Source organism: Oncorhynchus gorbuscha, linkage group LG16 (assembly GCF_021184085.1).
Source record: "Oncorhynchus gorbuscha isolate QuinsamMale2020 ecotype Even-year linkage group LG16, OgorEven_v1.0, whole genome shotgun sequence".
Taxonomy (NCBI): domain Eukaryota; kingdom Metazoa; phylum Chordata; class Actinopteri; order Salmoniformes; family Salmonidae; genus Oncorhynchus; species Oncorhynchus gorbuscha.
The window spans coordinates 60,473,183-60,493,196 of NC_060188.1; the positions used below are offsets into that span (position 1 = coordinate 60,473,183).

Consider the following 20,014-nt stretch of genomic DNA (forward strand, 5'->3'; position numbering starts at 1 on the left):
AACGTTGAGGAGTTAAGATGAACGTCCTAAAACGAAAGTCCCTAACCCTAACCATATTGCTAATCTTATGCCTAACCCTAACCTTAAATTAAGACCAAAAAGCTATTAAAAAAACAATCATGAATTTTTACGATATTGCCAATTTTGTCTTTATGGCTGTGGTTGTTTTCAGGGCAGAATTATATTGCTTTTTATAACGGGAAACATGCACCAAATGTATGAATCTCAATTTTGAGGTAGCAGTCTTTTCAGAAATGGCACATGCAGATATTTAATGTGAAATTTAGGCAAAGGATATAAATTGAAATTATAGCCTTTTTATTGTTATTATTATTATTATTTTTTTCTTTTTTTAATAACAATAAAATCGATACAGGAAGAAAATGTGGGGACACAAGTATAAAATATAAATGAGCCCCCAGTGCACAGAAGCACCTGTATGAGGTAATTCAACAGCATCGCGAGCCTTGAACCTTCCCGAATCGCACCTGTGTGAAGCTAGCCACAATAAGGATTAGCCACAATAGAGGAATTTACATCTTGCCTTCAAAATAAAAGTTGTCAATTAAATGATTGAAACAAAAAGTGGAATCATGCCTTATTTGGACTAGATAATGCTAAACAAGGTCGGAATGTTGTTATATAAATTCAACAACAGACAATAATTTGTTAATTTTACACCAAAAAGTAACAATCTGTTGAAATCACACTATGTTGTCTATGTATTAGACTTTAGAATTGCATTGGGGGCATACGTATATGCACTGTACAGCCTAACCAAAGGATGTTGCACCCATGAAATTGGTTATTAGCCTACTCAGTGACACTCGCAGAACACAACTGTGTAGCGCTTACACAAATATAAGCGTCTTAGCTCTTGTTGGAGGACTTTGACTGTGGAAATCATCTTTCTAGTCTGTCTATTGTGTGTATTGGGCATTCATATTGTACAGTACAGCTTAACCTATGGATTGTGCACACATGAAGCCTACTTGGGGACACCCACAGAACACAACTATGAAGAGCTTACACAAATATAAGCATCTTAGCTCTTATTAGGGAACTTTAATTGTGGGATATGCATTCACTTTAAAGCCTTTTGTGCATATTGAACATTCATATGGGACTTTACAGCCAAAATACTAAACACCCGTGCGAAATGAGCCACATTAACTTATTATTATATTTGGTTGGATTTATATAACAACATTCCGATCTTGTTTAACATAGTCCAAATATGGCACGATGCCACTATTTGTTTTAGTTTGAATCACTTTCAATGGCGGATTTTATTCTGAAGGCAAACGCCACTATTGGCGCTAATCCTTATTGTGGCTAGTTTCACACCGGTGTGAATCGCGACCAACTGAAACAGTACTCTGGAAGGCGACTTGCTACTGCCTCTTTAAGGAAAAAGGGAAACAGTTTAACAAACAATTATAGATAGATGGCTAAGTAGACAACTTCAATGTGGATTTACCGGAATTTTACACGAAGATTTACCGTAAATGTGGAGATAAATGGCGCTTACTTCTGTGGAATAAGGGAATATATGATAGAGCACGAGAGGGTGACTGGTTAGCATACTTCTCGCTAGCTAAACATGGTGGCCAGTAAGCGAAAGGGGATCTAAAATATTTAAGAAAATCGTCTTGTTGGATGGTGAGACAACCTTGGTGATGTTGAGTGAGAGTAACCTTTCTACTCGTACTCCCAACCTTGGCTGGATTTGCCGATTTCAAATACACTTTTCGGTTCATCTGAATATCCAGTAAGGAGTCGAGCTGTCCGGACACAATCCTTGGACAACCCGCTTGAAAACTTATAATTAAGTTTGTTTCATGTCCTACAATGTATTGTACATAGACGAACAAATGAGCATTGAACAACGATTATTTCAAGTGCGCGTTAGAGATGTATCTCGTGGAACATCACTCTTTCAATTCCAGTGTGAGCATGGTTGTAATATTGTTAGCCTACTTCTGAGTTAAACGGCTACAAAATAACTGGTATTCTGACCAAAAGAAATAATGTAAGCATCAGTGCTGGTAACATTGTTTCATTTAGGAAATTGTATCATATTGCTTCGTTGTGAAAACACCCACTGTTTGGCAAACCTTTTCTACTCGTACTCTGGGAACATTCACGACGAGACGTTATGGATTATAACGTAATCCAATACACACACACAGGCCAGAATTTGTGAATTGATGGAAACGAGTGATGGTTTTCACATTTAGGATTTTACGATACTTAATACAACAAAACGTGGATTACCTTCGATAGAATTTAGAGGACTTGCAGAGAATATTACATGGAGACTCGTCTGACATGCCAAGGAAGGAGTTACCACTACCAGAGGGTTGGGAAGAATCCCGGGATTTTGACGGGAAAGTCTACTACATCGACCACATCAACCACGCCACCAGTTGGATTGATCCAAGAGACAGGTATGGTATGACATTCCAGTGACTCTAAAAGCAAGCAGTTGTCTTGCTGATAGATTGATGATATGCTGATAGATTGATGATATGCGCTATCAACAACTATCAGCATCCATCGAGTGCTCTTAATCTAATGGTTCATTTGGCACTTAATGAATGAACTCAACTGCAATCTTTGAGTTTACATCACAATTTGAGGTGTCACATAATGTAACAAAGTAGGCTATAAACATAGCCTGGGCAGCAGCGAGTGTGCGCTATGGAGTTGCACTAACGCCTTGGTTTAATGTGCCCAGTCGGTAATAAACTAGTGTCCCCCATGACCAATTCATACATAAAACATGCTCCATTCAGGCTTTATTAGTATTGGTTTCCTCTAACGAGCTTTAATGGCATTTTGCGTATTGTCATAATAAAGCAACATTTAACATCATCATGCTAGAGTGGCTAATGCTACTTCCTCATGTTGCCCCTCGCATGTAACAACCAGACGTTGTCCGAAAATGGGGGCAAATGCTGTTTAATTACAGTATGTATACATTTCCCGTTTTTGAATTAGAGGCTGTAAAGGAGTAGACCGATGCCGTTGCAGCCTAAATGGAGGATGTTTTATGTACGAACTGATCGCCGGAAGACAGGTGTGTTATTACTGGTTTTGGCACATTAAGCCCAGATGATAGTGGAGATCCATAGCGGCTGCCCAGGCTACGTACTATAAATCAAGCCTGGGTGTTGATGGAAAAAAAACATGAAGATTTTTCACAGGAATGTGGCTCATGGTCAACCAGGCATTCACAGGCAGTTAACCCACTGTTCCTAGGCGTCATTGAAAATAAGAATTTGTTCTTAACTGACTTGCCTAGTTAAACAAAGGTTAACAAAAAAAAAATGTCATTCCTGTAATTGGAAATTAGCCCTCGGGGTTTGAGTTAGTTTTCCCCTAGTAATATTTTAGTGTAATAGGCTTACAATACTTAGAACTGGGTCATGACAGCCAGGGTCTCATTTATACAGAACCTCGGTGGCAACCATACTTTGGAACTAATTTAGTTTTAGCAGTTACTTAAATCCACTCGGACTTTGACACAAAATCTCTTTTAATAGCTTAGTTTTGGAATGCTTGAGATTATGGGATTTTATTTTTCATTGAGCCTGGATAAGGATAGGCCTTCATATTATATTACAAGATTTTGAAAATAGGCTTTGTGTCAAAAGTTACACCTGTTTTCCTTGGTGGCTGTCATTGTTGCAGTCAGCACACAGAACCATAATTAAAAGCCCAATAACATGACAGAAGCAAGGGCACAGACCTCCCCACCTCCCTGGTGAAATTCCTTGGTAGCAGCAAGACCAAGATGGCAGAACTTTGTAAACAAAGACCTCAACACACATTCCTAAAATGCACGGCTGAGGAAGGCTGAGCACAGAGGCTGTAAAGTAAAGACTGATTCATTTAAAATCCCTTTCACTGCTTGCCAATGTGCACAGGGTCAAAGTACAACATCACAACTTGGTATAGAGTTGCAGTCAAAAGGAGAGGGGTTGAGCCAAGTGAGGAACAGACTGTCACTGTAAAGGGTCTGTCTTCTGTAAATCATATGCCTGTCTCCTAATATATAATATAGGCCATTTAGCAGACACTTTTAGTCACACGTGCATATATTTTACATATGGGAATCAAACCCAAAACCGTGGCATCACACTCTCGTGGCACCACACTCTACCAACTGTGCCATACAAGACCGTGTCTCCTATGCTGTTCACTGATATGTTGGAGGGCACAGTAGAACATGAAGCCAGCCCAGAGTACTAAGTCTGAGATGAGACACAGCCATTCTCAAAGTATTGATCTCAGACTGAAATAACCAGACCACACTGGCCCAAAACTGTCATTGGACATTTACATATCCTTCTACTGCTGTTCAGCAAAAATACATTTATTTTGCTGTGCTGAGCAACATCTGATGAGGAGTTATTAGGAGGCCTACCGATGATGATAACACATTCCCATTAGACTGGTCTGTCCTATTGGTGAAAAATGTGCTTTCACAAACACCTCTCACTGTGGAACCAAAGAATGTACCAGCCAATTGTGATCGAAGTTCTATTATACATTCTACAGCTATTACAGCCCTATAACATTTTCAAATACTACAAGATATCCCAAAGGTATTGTAGTATGGCAATCTGACCATGTAATCATGAAAACATTTTCTCTTTGGTCCCCTTAGCCTATCAAACCTGAGTAATGTTATCCTTTAAGCTCAAGAATGAAGCCTGTTAGGCTTAATGGAGATGGTAACTGGAAGACTCAGCCCAACATTCATACCATGCATACATGCATGCATGCATCTCGTTGGCCCCTGCCCTGTCAGTATCTTTCTGGGCTGCATTCGCATACCTCAGCCAGACATATTGTTTATCCACCCTCATGGTGACGCACACACCCAATGCATTCTGTCAGCTGAATGGAATGTTATCTCCCAGATACCAAGCTGTTGCAGGAGGGGAGTTGAAGCAGCTAGCAGCTCTACTTTATTGTTGGACCTTGAGCGCTATGAAATCGAGGTTGGAGTCTCATAAATTTGACTTGAGGAATTTATAGTGCGATGAATGAGTCTGACTCATCATTCAGTTATGCTGCCACATGTTTTCACTCTGCCGCACTCTTTGTCGCTTTGCATTAGAGCATTATCACCTGCTTTTGACTTTGTATGCAAACCTGCCTAGTGTTTTTTACCCTGCCACTTGACTAACTAGTAATGCTGCAGCTCACCTAGGGCCTCTTGTCAACCATGCCTTATTAAAAATGTTGGCATACATGGAGGTTCTTGGATTTGCGTGCACAACAAACTATTGGGATTTCAAACTGTCGCACGCAACATATACGCATGTTTTCATTTATAAATCAGTGCCATACTATTTCTGCGCTCGTGAACGAGCTTTACAACTCCGCTTGGAAAAGGCCCTGCATTCACCGTTTTTATGGTAACAAAAACTGATTAGAAGCACCTGCTGCTCATCAGTTGTTTACCTGTGTTGCCTACAAATACTGTGTTGAATGTAAAAGATTTGCACCTACACACTCAACAAGGCTGCAAAGCAGACATGTCTGTGTACGCTATCCCTAATGCAGTGAAAATAATAATAAAACATGAATTAAGCTTTGTGACATATTTGAGTGAGGACGCATTACGACTTTTTATTTATCCGAATTCATGGGTTTTTACACACAAACCACACTTCTGGGAGAGTGCTATGTTTTTTTTGTTGCTTATGGTAACAAAAACGCCCTAATTTCCTGTATGATTTGGAGATGTTGGAACTGGACCATGAGTTTCTAAAGTGCAATGCCAAATTTGATCATATTTCTGTGAAGGTTTGAGCAGTATGTTTTATCTTTTGCAGTGGCTTTTTTTAAAAAACTTTAAAAAATGCATGCAGCCTATGGCGCGTGCCAAACACTTCTGCAAGATTGATTGTCTTGAACAATTTTAAAAGTAAATGTTGCATACAGCCCACACCGATATTCAAAAGATGAATTGTTGTTCAATATTTTGTTCATCAATACGTGCCTGTGTTTTATCTTCTGCCTTGGTATAGGCTTTGAGATTAAATAGGCTATTATGTCACACTTTTGGCTATTGCTCTGCAATACTGTAGCCTACCCATACTGTCATAGGCTACAGGTCTATTTACTTTCGAGCATGGTTGCCTATTGAATGCGTGATGGATAAATGTTAGCCTATTATTGTTGTTTAGTAGGAATAAACCAGTCATGTCAGAAAAGGGGAGACATGCCCTGCAATATGATTGATTTGGGCCTATTTAATAAAAGTAAGATATTGTATTTATCTTAGGCGACATGCTGCTATGAAATCTTCTCACCAACTTTAAATCTATCTTTTTTATAATTAGGCTTATGTTGTTTTTATTAGTCTACCATTATTATAATTCCTGTGAATCGCAAACACCCCCATTTCCACAAAAATAACTATTTGCTTGCAATACAGTTGATCAACCACTAGAAGTTTTGCGTATTCATGGTCTGACATTTGCGTGGCGATGCGCACACTTTCCCGTCAAGTTCAAAAGGGATAAATACCAACCTTTGCGGGAACTGGTGCAGGCATGGTTGTCTTTTTTTGTGCGCACGCACCTTTTGATTAAAGAGGCCCCAGGAAATGCCGGACACCCTGTCTTTGTTTGAAACACTTAGCTAAAGGTTAAACATGTAAAATCAACAACTATGGACTCTGAAATCCGCTCTCGCTATAAAGGCCTACTTGGTCTGCATGGAGTATTAATAATGACAATTTAGAACTTTTTATAGTGCTTTTCATTACAATCCAAAGCACTTTAAGAAAAAAAAAAAAAATACACGCTCTTTTGAAGAAAATAAAAAAATGTCAATGAATGGATGATCATGGCAGGTATGGTAGTTCATGGCCTCAGCGGTTTTAGAATTTGTTCTTAACTGACTTGCCTAATTAAATAATGAAAAAGAAAAACAAAGCGGTCAGCCCAGGAGGACATGTAAAGTAGAGGCAGTTGAGATGAAACTGAGGGGGGCACATCCAGGGGGTTTCAGACTGGTCCAGCCTTTCATCAGGGCACCGTGGACTTGCCATCTCAATCAAATCAAATCAAATGTATTTATATAGCCCTTCGTACATCAGCTGATATCTCAAAGTGCTGTACAGAAACCCAGCCTAAAACCCCAAACAGCAAGCAATGCAGGTGTAGAAGCACAGTGGCTAGGAAAAACTCCCTAGAAAGGCCAAAACCTAGGAAGAAACCTAGAGAGGAACCAGGCTATGTGGGGTGGCCAGTCCTCTTCTGGCTGTGCCGGGTGGAGATTATAACAGAACATGGCCAAGATGTTCAAATGTTCATAAATGACCAGCATGGTCAAATAATAGTAAGGCAGAACAGTTGAAACTGGAGCAGCAGCATGGCCAGGTGGACTGGGGACAGCAAGGAGTCATCATGTCAGGTAGTCCTGGGGCATGGTCCTAGGGCTCAGGTCCTCCGAGAGAGAGAAAGAAAGGAGAGAATTAGAGAACGCACACTTAGATTCACACAGGACACCGAATAGGACAGGAGAAGTACTCCAGATATAACAAACTGACCCTAGCCCCCCGACACATAAACTACTGCAGCATAAACACTGGAGGCTGAGACAGGAGGGGTCAGGAGACACTGTGGCCCCATCCGAGGACACCCCCGGACAGGGCCAAACAGGAAGGATATAACCCCACCCACTTTGCCAAAGCACAGCCCCCACACCACTAGCCCCTCCATCTCTCTGAATTCTCAGTATTAGTCTCTAAAGTCAGACTCTTATGGGTAGAATCCTCCACTACCGATGTGTTACACCCACCTGGGTGAAGCCACGACAGCAGCGAAGGCACCAGAGAAGCACACTGCAAGTCAGTCGAATAGTCAACATTGAAGTTAACCACTGGAGAAAACAGCTCAACTTCAACGAGCCTGCCAACTCCAAACATCATCCCTTTACTTTGAGTCAAAACATAGCTGGTTTGTTTGCTAGCAAGTTAGCTAGCTAAGCTTCTTGATGACAGTGACGGATTAGTTAGGGGAAACCAACTAATGCTTGTATTTGTAAGCAACTCACACATACTTCCCATAAGGTAGGCCTAGTAGTTTATGGGTTTAAATAGATTCAACAGAATCTTGAAAAAACCCTATCCTCCAGGGGAGTGCTTTCCTAAGGGATGGTCGCGCCTGGTATTTCCTATATCACACAGCTTATGGAAAAGGCTGGAAAGAAACAGGATTTGTTTTATCATGTGGTTCACAAAAGACCATTATAGAAGCCTTAAGGGGGCCACTCACTCACTACCCAAATGAGTTATTGGAAGAATCATCACTGTTTGAAGAGATTAGGAGATGTCAGCCTGGTGTCCACTCCAGACAGACTGGAAAGAGGTCTTGCATGCCAATGCACAGCCAGTGCGTGGCTCACGCTAAGCTCTGGGCCTATTTAAAGCCCTCTGATTGGTCTGTTGAGACAGTAAGTCTGCGCTTTTCGGAGGGTAATGATGAGTTCGGCCATCAGCTCCGAGTGATTAGGGGACTGGATTTGCAGGGGTGAGAGGACAGCGACAGTGGAATGAATCAAATAATGGGATGATGCGCACACAGTCACTCAAAGGACCTGGCACCAGCAGACAGCTTTTTGGGAAATATTGTTTTTCTCTCCGCAAAGCCTTTTCCTCTGAGATACATTTAGAACAGGCCTTTTTCATTATTCATAAAGTTAAAAAGGAACCCGTTGGGTTTCACCCTGAGCAAAAGCATCTGTGAGGATGGTAATATCTGCCGTCTGCAGAAAAGAGTTTGAGCAAAAGAATAAATCAAGACAAGTTTTCCCACATGTAGCCTACGCCACTGATAACTTGTATAAGCTTATGTTTTCTATCCTTCAACCTAGGTTTATGTCATAGCTATGAGGGAAATTAGGATTAGGTTAATTGTGAACCCAAGTGTGCCAAATTAGATTAGCATGAAAAAGACAACACCTGAATATATCCAACCCACCTAATGTACGAACTGAAAGGCTGATTCTTGGATGTTACTCAGCAAATAGCGCCTTTCCCTTTTTCCATTGGCACTTTGCACATTGGTCGTGCTGGTAGAGTCTTCCTGAGGGGCCTTTTATGTATGGTGGCCACTGAGGTCTCCTGGGTATCCTGTGATCCTGAGCCTGGCTTGGTGTTGGAAGGCCTGGAGGGGTTGCCTCAGAAACATCTAGGAAATTTGTGAAATGCCAGGTCCCAGCTTCCAGCTATTGTGGTTTGCAAACCCCACTCAATGCGAATACAGACCTAATTAGGGCCCTTTTATTAGAGACACACAGACATCGTGCAATTCTGGTAGATCATTTGGTTGTCACTGAGGGCTATCTTTGCATGCACCCTGGCTAGCCCACTATCTTGTCATGGTCATCCTGATTTACTCTTGCTGTGACACCTCTAATTCTTACCATCAGTTGACTGTTGTTTCTTGTGTGTGATTTTCAGGCAGACTAAACCTCTGACATTTGCTGACTGCATTGGCGATGAGCTGCCAGTGGGTTGGGAGGAGGCCTACGACCCCAATGTCGGGGCCTACTATGTGGACCATAACACAAGTGAGTCCAATTCTCCATAACACTAACTTCTGGCACCCATATTCATCACACATTTGTGAAGAAACACATGGCCAGTCAAGTCAAGATGCAAAATTATTTCAACATTTCTTCTCTCATTCTTTCTTGTTTGTTATGTTCTGTCTCCCTTTCCTCTCCCCTTGATCTCTCTCTTTCCCCTCTACCACCATCAGAGAGCACTCAGCTGGAGGACCCACGGGCCCAGTGGCAGCGGGAGCAGGAGGTCATGCTGCGGGAGTACCTGGATGTGGCCAAGGACTCGCTGAGCGCCCAGAAAGAGATCTACCAGGTGAAGGAGCAGCGGCTTCGCCTGGCCCAGCAGGAATACCGCCAGCTCAATGACGCCTGGAAGGACAAGTCCACCTCTCAGACCAGCTGTAAGGACAAGCCGGGGGGGGTTTATGGGCTGGCAGAAGGAACAGGTGTGCAGGTAGCAACGGTGATGAGGGTCAAAAGGGGGCAGAGAAGCCAGGAAACTTGAAGGGCTGTACGTAAACAGGGCGCAAGGAATCAGAGATTAGGTGGCAAAAGAGAAGAGAAGAGTGATTGGTAGTCTTTTATTATTCTTAGTGATGCAACGCTTTTGACACTGGGGAGGTGCACATAAATTTGACCACAGGATTACAGCACATCATAGTTCACTCAAGTTGTCAGTAATTTACATTTTTGGGGAATTAAAGCTACTCCCTACTTATTTAACTTGACTCCATTCCTAAGAGGAATCCTCTGCCCTTGCTCAGACTTGAAGTAGTGATTTACAGTAGTTTGATAACACACAGGGGATTGATGAGTAGGGCCTTGAAGTTGAATAGCGTGATGTAGAGGATTAGATAACACCCTGGCTCTTATCTCCCACAGTGAATTCCAGATCGTCCTCCAGCAGTAAATATGACCCAGAAATCCTCAAAGCCGAGATAGTCACTTCCAAAAGTAGGGTAAGAAACTGTTTAAAAAAAAAATAATAATAATAATATATATATATTTTTTTTACACCATCTCTGTACTCCAACTATGGCCTGCTTTACGTGTGTTCAATAATCATTAGGAATGGATGTGTATACCCATATGTGTTCTTAAGTCTCCTGTTTTGGCTTAATTCTCATCCCTAAGATTTGCAAACATTAGTGCATGAAAAAAGTCTTAGTCCAATGGACTGTTGCTAAGTGACTGAGTGTCCAACTCTTTCTCATTGTAAAGGAGGAATGTGTGTAAGTGACATCTTTGTCTGAGACCTCCACCCAGGGTTGCATCCCAAATTGCATCTCATTCCCTATATAGTGTACTACTTTTGACCAGGGCCCTTATGGCTCTGGTCAAAAGTAGCTAACTACATAGGGTGCCATTTGGGATGAATCCCAGAGCTGTCGGTTGGCGTTGTGCAACATTATACAACGGGTGGGCTAATTCTGATTGGTTAAAAGCGCGGTCTAGCCCGTGTCTATTCCACAAGTTACCACCAGCTAAATATATGATGTTAAAATGCCTTTTTACTCTATTCCATTTGACTGCACAATCCACTGTCTCATCAGCCAAGGCAGGGAAGTTAACATGATCTCCACCATTAAAAAGCATATAGATGTTATCTCATGTTTCTTTTAGACTAACATTTATTTTTCAGCAGCGGAGATTTGTATATGAACTTTGCTGTCTGTCTCCGACATTTGCAACATTGTTTCAAATTTCAGATTTGATCTCCAACTGTCCCATAATAATGAACGTGTAGGGGTCGGGAAGAGAGTGGCAGGCATCATTTCTCAGCCAGTCTAAATCATGAATCAGCTGGCATCATTTTTATGGATATATATGCAAATAAATATCAATTGAAAAAAGGTAAAACGTAACAAAGTGCAGCTAGTTTGCACTCTTTCCAGCTTCAGTTTGAAGTTGTTGTGTCCTAATGAGAGAACGTATTTTCTATGCCAGGTGAAATCGTGCCTCATTAGCTCATTGTTATGGATGTATCCAAATAAATGTCCCTAGAAAATAGCTTAAACAAATGCAGCTGCTGTTGTTGTTTTTGCACTGTTTGACATGACTAAGTTAGCTGTATTTGGCTAGTGAGTCAACAAGGGATAAGAATGTTGCCAGCCAGTATGGCAATGGAACATTTAGAATGAACGACTGGGTCCTGTCCATAGATACAGAACAAAAAGACTGAATGACTGGGTCGCGTCTCTGTCCACGGAAACAATAGACGCAATGACCAGCCGGCTTGGCTAGCAATCATAGTCCCGAAACAAAACTACATCTTGTGGAAGGGTGAAATAGTATGAATAGGGCCTCCCGGGTGGCGTGGTGGTCTAAGGCACTGCATTGCAGTGCTAGCTGGGCCATCAGATATTCAGGGTTCGAGTCCAGGTTCTGTCGCAGCCGGCCGCGACTGGGAGGCCCATGGGGCAGCGCACAATTGGCCCAGCGTCGTCTGGGTTAGGGAGGGTTTCCCGGCAGGGATATCCTTGTCTCATCGTGCACTAGCAAATCCTGTGGCGGGCCAGGTATACAGAGTTTCCTCCGACACGTTGGTGCGGCTGGCTTCTGGGTTGGATGGGCATTGTGTCAAGAAGCAGTGCGGCTTGGTTTGGTTCTGTTTCGGAGGACGCATGGCTCTCGACCTTCGCCTCTCTCTCAACTCATACAGGAGTTGCATCGATGAGACAAGACTGTAACTACTACCAATTGGATACCAGAAAATTGGGGATAAAAAAGTGGTAAAATAGAAATGGTATGATTTAAATGAATCAAAATAGCGTTTTTAATGAAAATATGTCGATCATTATTTGAATATGTTTGTCTCGGGCCCAATAACACCTATGCAAATATATCCTCTGAACACCGGCTTCTCGGTCATTATCACTTAAATAACACCCTCTGTTGGATTATTTGTGGATCTTTCCTTCACATTTCATAAAAAAAACAATAAGGGAATGTTTTGCTTTAAAAATATGTAATCGGCCTTTAAGTTATATCCAAATAATTTTTCCTCATGAAACAAACATTAGCCGAATATAACAAAAGCTGTTCCCAAATATAGCTGAATAATCATGTCTTCCGTAATCAATAGTATTACAACTGGGGATTTTTAATTTCAGTAAAATATGCAGTTTGTTTCTCTCAGTTGAATAAGCTGAACATAATCATATTGCCAGTAATCAATAGTATTTCAATTTGGGCAATTTTTTTTCTTCTTTAACTCTATTCCGGTCACTCAAGGCAATCTGACTACTAAACAGCAATCACTATCTCGGAGAGGATGCTGCCTACATGAGACCCAAGCACTGGCCACTTTAATAAATGGATTCAATGCACTCTAAATAATGTCACTTTAATAATGTCTACATATCTGATATTACTCATATCATGTGTATATACTGTATTTTATACCATCTACTGCACCTTGCCTATGCCGCTCGGCCATCGCTCATCCATATACTTATATGTACATATTCTCATTCACCCCTTTAGATTTGTGTGTATAAGGTAGTTGTTGGGGAGTTGTTAGATTACTTATTAGATATTACTGCACTGTCGGAACTAGAAGCACAAGCATTTCGCTACACTCGCATTAACATCTGCTAACCATGTGTATGTGAGAAATAAGATTTGATTTGTTTGTCTCAGGTGAATAAGCTGAAGAGGGACCTCGCCTGCATGAAACAAGAATTGCAGCATAAAGAGCAGGGCTTTGAAACACTGAAAGAGTAAGTGCAACCCAACATCATTACACGATCACAATTACACTTAGTAGTAGTAGTAGGCTTCTGCTTTTTTTCGATACCGCCGTAAAAAGATTCCCATTATCAACACACTTGAGGCCCTCATCTCACCCTGGTTGAAAAGGCAGCTCCCTGACTGAATTTGATGATGACCCTCAAAATGGTCAAATATCACAATTTTTGTCTGTGAAACACATTTCTCTTTGAATGCCTGGAGTGCCGCCTCTTGCATCTGTGTTGTGGAAAAAGACAGATGGGCCCTGCCTCAGTTCAGTGAGTTAAATTTTTTTAAACGAATGACAAGCTACATAGTAGTTCGACAGGATTCCAACCGTTCTTCCGTGACCTTCATTTTGCTATCAAATTTCAAACCTTCCTTTGCTATCAAACATTTACCAACAATCATGAAACCGTACTAATATACGAACACCGCAACATCCTGTCTGTCCTCAACTTTCCTTTTCCAGAGAAAATACTTCAGGGTCTTTATAACAAAAGACCGAAATATAACGATAGTATCTATTCTAACAGTATATATTTATACTGAAGTGGAAAAGGCTTGGATAGGCTTCACTGGTTCTAGTTCTCCTTGGTCTTCAGTGAAGGAGTGCTGCCCCCTCCCTCCTTTCCTCTGCTCTCTGAACAATGTGGAAAGACCTGTTATTCCACTGCATGCATGACTTGCTGTTGACTGACTTTACATATTTGATGCTGCTGCCACGGACGGTCTCTCCATGTGTAGCTGACTGTCTGGGCTTCAGGCTCTTTCCTCTACACCTGTGGCCCTTAATCCAGTTTGGTTCCTGTCCTGGATCCTTAGTTTTGTTATTGTTCACTCTAATCCAGATTAGATCAGGATGGTTTAAAAGTGTCACTAGTATTTTCATAGTGAAAATGAAATGTTTTTTTAAAACAACATACCTCTTTAACGAACACAAAACTAAAGATGAATAATATGAGAGCAACAATGTACAAGTCTGATAGTGCTATCTATGTAGTATACTCACTGATTCACAGTTTCATAACCTATATCACTGGCTGGTCAGTTTCCAACTTGTCTCTTTTTCACTCTTTTCTCCCTCACTTTCTCTCCCTCTCCCACCTTATCCCTGTCCCACCTTATCCCTCTTCTCCCCCTCCCTTCCCTCAAGGATCGATCACAAGGTGTCCAGTGCGCCGTACGGCTTCAAGCTCCATGAGGCGCAGGCCATTCTGAACGAAGTCAAGTCTATCAAGGACGCCATCAGCTCCGGGGAGAAGGAGAAACAGGAGCTCATGCAGGTAAGCGGGGAGGGGGATGAGGGAGGGAGGGGAAGGGGGTCAGGTGTTGTAGTGCTATGAGGAGATGGGTAGATGACAGCCTGTCAGCTTCATATGAGACGATGGGGGGGGATCAGAGGATGCAGGAGTGAGGTTTTTTGTTTTTTGAGCTAGGCTGACTGTCATGGAAAGGAAAGTGAGAATGAAGGAGAGAAAGGTGTAAAGAGGGAGGGAGATGGGGTGGGCTGATGGTCAGGGAGGGAAAGAGAAAGGAGAGGGCGAAGAAGAAAGGGAGTAGACAGGAGCTGCAGAGTCTCGTGTTCCTCTTCATCTCACATGGCACAGCATTTTCTCTGCTGGTGTATCTCCCACCCTCCCTTGTTACCTGTGTCCCCAGCAACCTCTCTGTCTCCCCTCTCCTGTCCCAGCGCCCCTGGGCTGAGTAGCAGACAGACAGACAAGACCGCATGGTACTGCAGACTCTGTCATGACTTTGCTGCTCAATCAATGATTCACCAGCATGCTAAGTCTTTTAGAAGCTGAGCTGGAGGAGGGGTTGGTAGTCGACCTACCTTCTTCATGCTTCCTCCTCTGCTTTGACCTGAGGGAGTGGGACACACGTGCGCTCATGCAAAACACACATGCACATCAAATGTGCCCCAGTTTTAATCTGGGTGGCAGTAGAAAACAACAAACACTGTGTTTGTTAGTAGGGGCTGGGTTGTGTTTAATAATGCAGAGCCTCTCTCTTTCTCATGTGTTCTCTCTCTCTCTCTCTCTCTCTCTCTCCACTGGGCTGTCTCCCCTCCCCAGCCTTCTGCAGCTGACAGTTCAGTTGTATGTACAGTTGAAGTTGGAAGTTTATATACACCTTAGCCAAATATATTTAAACTCAGTTTTTCACAATTCCTGACATTTAATCAGGTCAGTTAGGATTACCACTTTATTTTAAGAATGTGAAATATCAGAATAATTGTAGAGAATAATTTATTTAGCTTTTATTTCTTTCATCACATTCCCAGTGGGTCAAACGTTTACTTACACTCAATTAGTATTTGGTAGCATTGCCTTTAAATTGTTTAACTTGGGTCAAATGTTTCGGGTAGCCTTCAACAAGCTTCCCACAATAAGTTGGGTGAATTTTGGCCCATTCCTCCTGACAAAGCTTGTGTAACTGAGTCTTTAGGCCTCCTTGCTCGCACACACTTTTTCAGTTCTGTCTACAAATGTTGTGTATGATTGAGGTCAGGGCTTTGTGATGGCCACTCCAATACCTTGACTTTGTTGTCCTTAAGTCATTTTGCCACAACTTTTGAAGTTTGCGTGGGGTCATTGTCCATTTGGAAGACCCATTTGCGACCAAGCTTTAACTTCCTGACTGATGTCTTGAGATGTTGCTTCAATATATCCCCTTATTTGTCCGTCCTCATGATGCCATCTATTTTGTGAATTGCACCAGTCCCTTCTGCAGCGAAGCACCCCCCACAACATGATGCTGCCACCCTAGTGCTTCACAGTTGGGATGATGTTCTTCGTCTTGCAAGCCTCCCCCTTTTTCCTCCAAACATCAATGGTCATTATGGCCAAACAGTTCTATTTTTGTTTCATCAGACCAGAGGACTTTTCTCCAAAAAGTACAATCTTTGTCCTCATGTGCAGTTGCAAACCATAGTCTGGCTTTTTAATGGTGGCTTTGAGGCAGTGGCTTCTTACTTGCTGAACGGCCTTTCAGGTTATGCACACTATTGGTTGTACAGATGAACGTGGTACTTTCAGGCATTTGGAAATTGCTCCCAAGGATGAACCAGACTTGTGAAGGTCTACAATTTATTTTCTGATTTCTTTTGATTTTCCCATGTCAAGCAAAGAGTCACTGAGTTTGAAGGTAGGCCTTGAAATACATCCACATGTACCCCTCCAATTGACTCAAATTGTGTCAATTAGCCTATCAGAAGCTTCCAAAGCCATGACATTATTTTCTGGAATTTTCCACGCTGTTTAAAGGCAACGTCAACTTAGTGTATGTTAACTTCTCATCCACTGGAATTGTGATACAGTGAATTATACATGAAATTATCTGTCTGTAAACCATTTTTGGAAAAATGACTTGTGTCATGTACAAAGTAGATGTCCTAACCGACTTGCCAAAACTATTTTTTGTTAACAAGAAATTTGTGCAGTGGTTGACAAACGAGTTTTAACGACTCCAACCTAAGTGTATGTAAACTTCCGTCTTCAACTGTATGTGTGTGATTTGTATTTTCTGTCTGACTGCAGTGTATGAAGCCCGTCCAACTCAGTCAGCATTGTGTCAGTTGCCAGTCTTGTCTTTGCTGGTTTTGCTTGAATTGTGTACTTTAATATTAAAGATGAGGTTCATTCCACTCTGATTCAGTGCTGAGCCATTTATTTATTTTATCCCTGCTGCACTGATTTTATCATCGATTTAGGTTACCATGTTTGGCCACTTGCAAAAGCACATCTTTATGCAATGTACAGGACTCCATCTCTATGAACACGACTATGGTCTGTATTATAGATTGAAACCATAGGACAGGAGCTTTGTAAATTCAAGATACACAGCAAAATATGTAAACAATACTAGCTGTGACTTCTCTCTGATGTGTCAAGCCTGTACACAGTATATCTGTCTCCTCTCCCTGTAGAAACTAGCAGTGCTTAAGGATGGCTTCCAGCTGGACTCAGTGGGTTCTCAGTCTGACCTGTGGGGCAGCAGCCCCTCCCTGGCCAACTCTGAGTTGTCCATCCCTCGACTCTACTCCGAAACCAGCTCCCAGACAGACATACCTGCTGAGGTGAGAGGAGGTTGTGTTCAGTTGGCACCAAATGGACATATTGGGAAGCACTACCTGGACTTGTCCAATAAGAATAAGAAATGCTTGTTTTCGTTTTCTGTTTAAAAATGTTTTGCTTTGGTGTGACCTAATGAACAGGACCCAGGTGTAACCTTTGGAAGCGTGCCATGGAATGATGCACAGATACTGCTTGCATCACTAATTGATCAGAATGTAGGTTTGTCACACCACACCTTCAGTTCTGTTATTATTTTGTTTGATCCAGTTTGGGACCAACACCAACAAGTTGGCGGAGAAGGTTCGACTAAGCCTGAAGTATGAAGAAGCAAAAAGAAGGTAACTTGTGTAACCCAAATAATGGTTTTTCAAACTTTTCTTTCCCAGGCCAACTGGCAACCCAGGGAACCCCATCGTATGTGAGCACATTTAAAAAACAAACAAAAAGAAAAAGTAACATTAATTCTTATCAGGTGAATGATATTGGCAGGTAGAAGTAATCAACATTTTAAAATGAATAGATTTGGTAGACAGTTGTTTTGACCTTCCTGCATTTCATTGGAAGAGGAAGTAAACTAACAATAGTCTATTAGCTAGAAAGGTACACTACATGACCAAAAGTATGTGGACACCTGCTCGTCGTACATCTCATTCCAAAATCATGGGCATTAACATGGAGTTGGTCCCCCTTTGCTTCTTTTACAGCCTCCACTCTTCTGGGAAGGCTTTTGACTATATGTTGGACATTGCTGTGGGGGCTTGCTTCTTTTCAGCCAGAAGAGCATTAGTGAGGTTGGGCACTGATGTTGGGCGATTAGGCCTGGCTCGCAGTCGATGTTCCAATTCATCCCAAAGGTTTTTTGATGGGTTTGAGGTCAGGACTCTGTGCAGGCCAGTCATTCCACACCGATCTCGACAAACCATTTCTGTGTGGACCTCACTTTGTGCATTGGGGCATTGTCATGCTGAAACAGAAATGGGCCTTCCCCAAACTGTTTCCACAAATTTGGAAACACAGAATCATCTAAAATGTAATTGTATGCTTTAGTGTTAAGGTTTTCCTTCATTGGAACTAAGGGGCCTAACCCAAACCATGAAAAACAGCCCAAGACCATTATTCCTCCTCCATCAAACTTTACAGTTGGCACGATGCATTGGGGCAGGTAGCGTTCTCCTGGCATCCGCCATACCCAGATTCGACCGTCGGACTGCCAGATGGTGAAGTGTGATTCATCACTCCAGAGAACGTGTTTCCACTGCTGCAGAGTCCAATGGCAGGGAGCTTTACACCACTCCAGTCAATGCTTGGCATTGCACATGGTGATTTTAGGCTTATGTGCGGCTGCTCTGCCATGGAAACCCATTTCATGAAGATCCCAATGTACAGTTCTTGTGCTGACATTGCTTCCAGAGGCAGTTTGGAACTCTGTAGTGAATGTTGCAACCGCAGACCGATGATTTTTACGCGCTTCAGCACTCGGCGGTCCCGTTCTGTGAGCTTGTGTGGCCTACCACTTCACGGCTGAGGCATTGTTGCTCTTGGACTTTTTGACTACACAATAACATCACTTTCAGTTGACTGGGGCAGCTCTGGCAGGGCAGAAATTTGACGAGCTGACTTGTTGGAAAGGTAACATCCTATGACGGTACCACGTTGAAAGTCACTAATCTCTTTAAGGCCATTCTACTGCCAATGTTTGTCTATGGAGATTGTGGCTGTGTGATCATGGGAGCCCTGACATTGAGTTTGAGCGGTATAGGACCACCTGTTGCGCAGTGGGAGCCAGCTCCTCATAGCTGGTTGATGCATGGAATAAAATGTGTTCCTATAAGCCTGAGTTGTGCAACATTTCCATAGGATATGCAATTGATTGAGAAAATACTTTTGATGGCCTCTGTTAAAAAGAGGAAGATTCTATAGGCTAGGTCTACTTTATTTATTTATTTATTTTGCAACTTCCCTAATATTGCTTTGCTGTACAACCGAAGTAGCCTACCAGGCTGGCATGAAAATGAACTGTGGGAAAGCGTCCTCCTTCAAGTGCATACGGATGACGTCTTCTATTTCCCACCACCCCTGTTCTGACTGGTGCATGATAATGGCCCATTTCTAAATTATAATTAATTTCACACACATTATTTAGTACATGTAAAGACCAGATCAAATTGAGAATAGTCTGATGGGTGAGAATATTATCACATGTGAATGATGCCCAGCATGTGCAGGCAAAGGAACAGCGCATATATGTAAAAAAAAAAAAAAAAAAATCTCAAATATTGAATTATTATTTTTTTGGTTCCATGATTTCTTATGTGCTTATTCATAGCTCAACACAGAATAGTCGCATGTGTGCACACCCTCAAATCCTTTCACTTTTATTCAGCTTTGTTCAATTGTATTCTTCATACTATAAAATAATGCCACATAATTCTAAGTGAATCTTGTCTACTAAATGAACTAGTATAGCCCATAGCCATATGGCGTAGCCAGATCAGGACCTAACGGTAAGGACAACTTATGCCATTCTGTTCTTCTGAAATAGACTACATTTTCTTCATATCATGTTTCTTTAGACCTGTATAAAGATCAGTGTGGAAGCCAGGAGATGC

At 42.0% G+C, this 20,014-nt stretch overlaps 1 protein-coding gene across 1 annotated transcript in view; it reads left to right on the forward strand.

The window, feature by feature from the left end:
- The first annotated feature begins 1,361 nt into the window (after positions 1-1,361).
- Positions 1,362-20,014, forward strand: part of LOC123999036 (protein KIBRA-like) — a 45,409-nt gene continuing 26,756 nt past the window's right edge. Inside the window, exons 1-8 of the mRNA XM_046304365.1 lie at positions 1,362-2,450; positions 9,491-9,600; positions 9,792-9,995; positions 10,477-10,553; positions 13,237-13,316; positions 14,483-14,612; positions 17,258-17,407; positions 17,673-17,743. Coding sequence (XP_046160321.1) covers positions 2,332-2,450; positions 9,491-9,600; positions 9,792-9,995; positions 10,477-10,553; positions 13,237-13,316; positions 14,483-14,612; positions 17,258-17,407; positions 17,673-17,743 — 941 coding nt within the window. The 5' untranslated portion in view covers positions 1,362-2,331. The remainder of the gene's footprint in view (positions 2,451-9,490; positions 9,601-9,791; positions 9,996-10,476; positions 10,554-13,236; positions 13,317-14,482; positions 14,613-17,257; positions 17,408-17,672; positions 17,744-20,014) is intronic.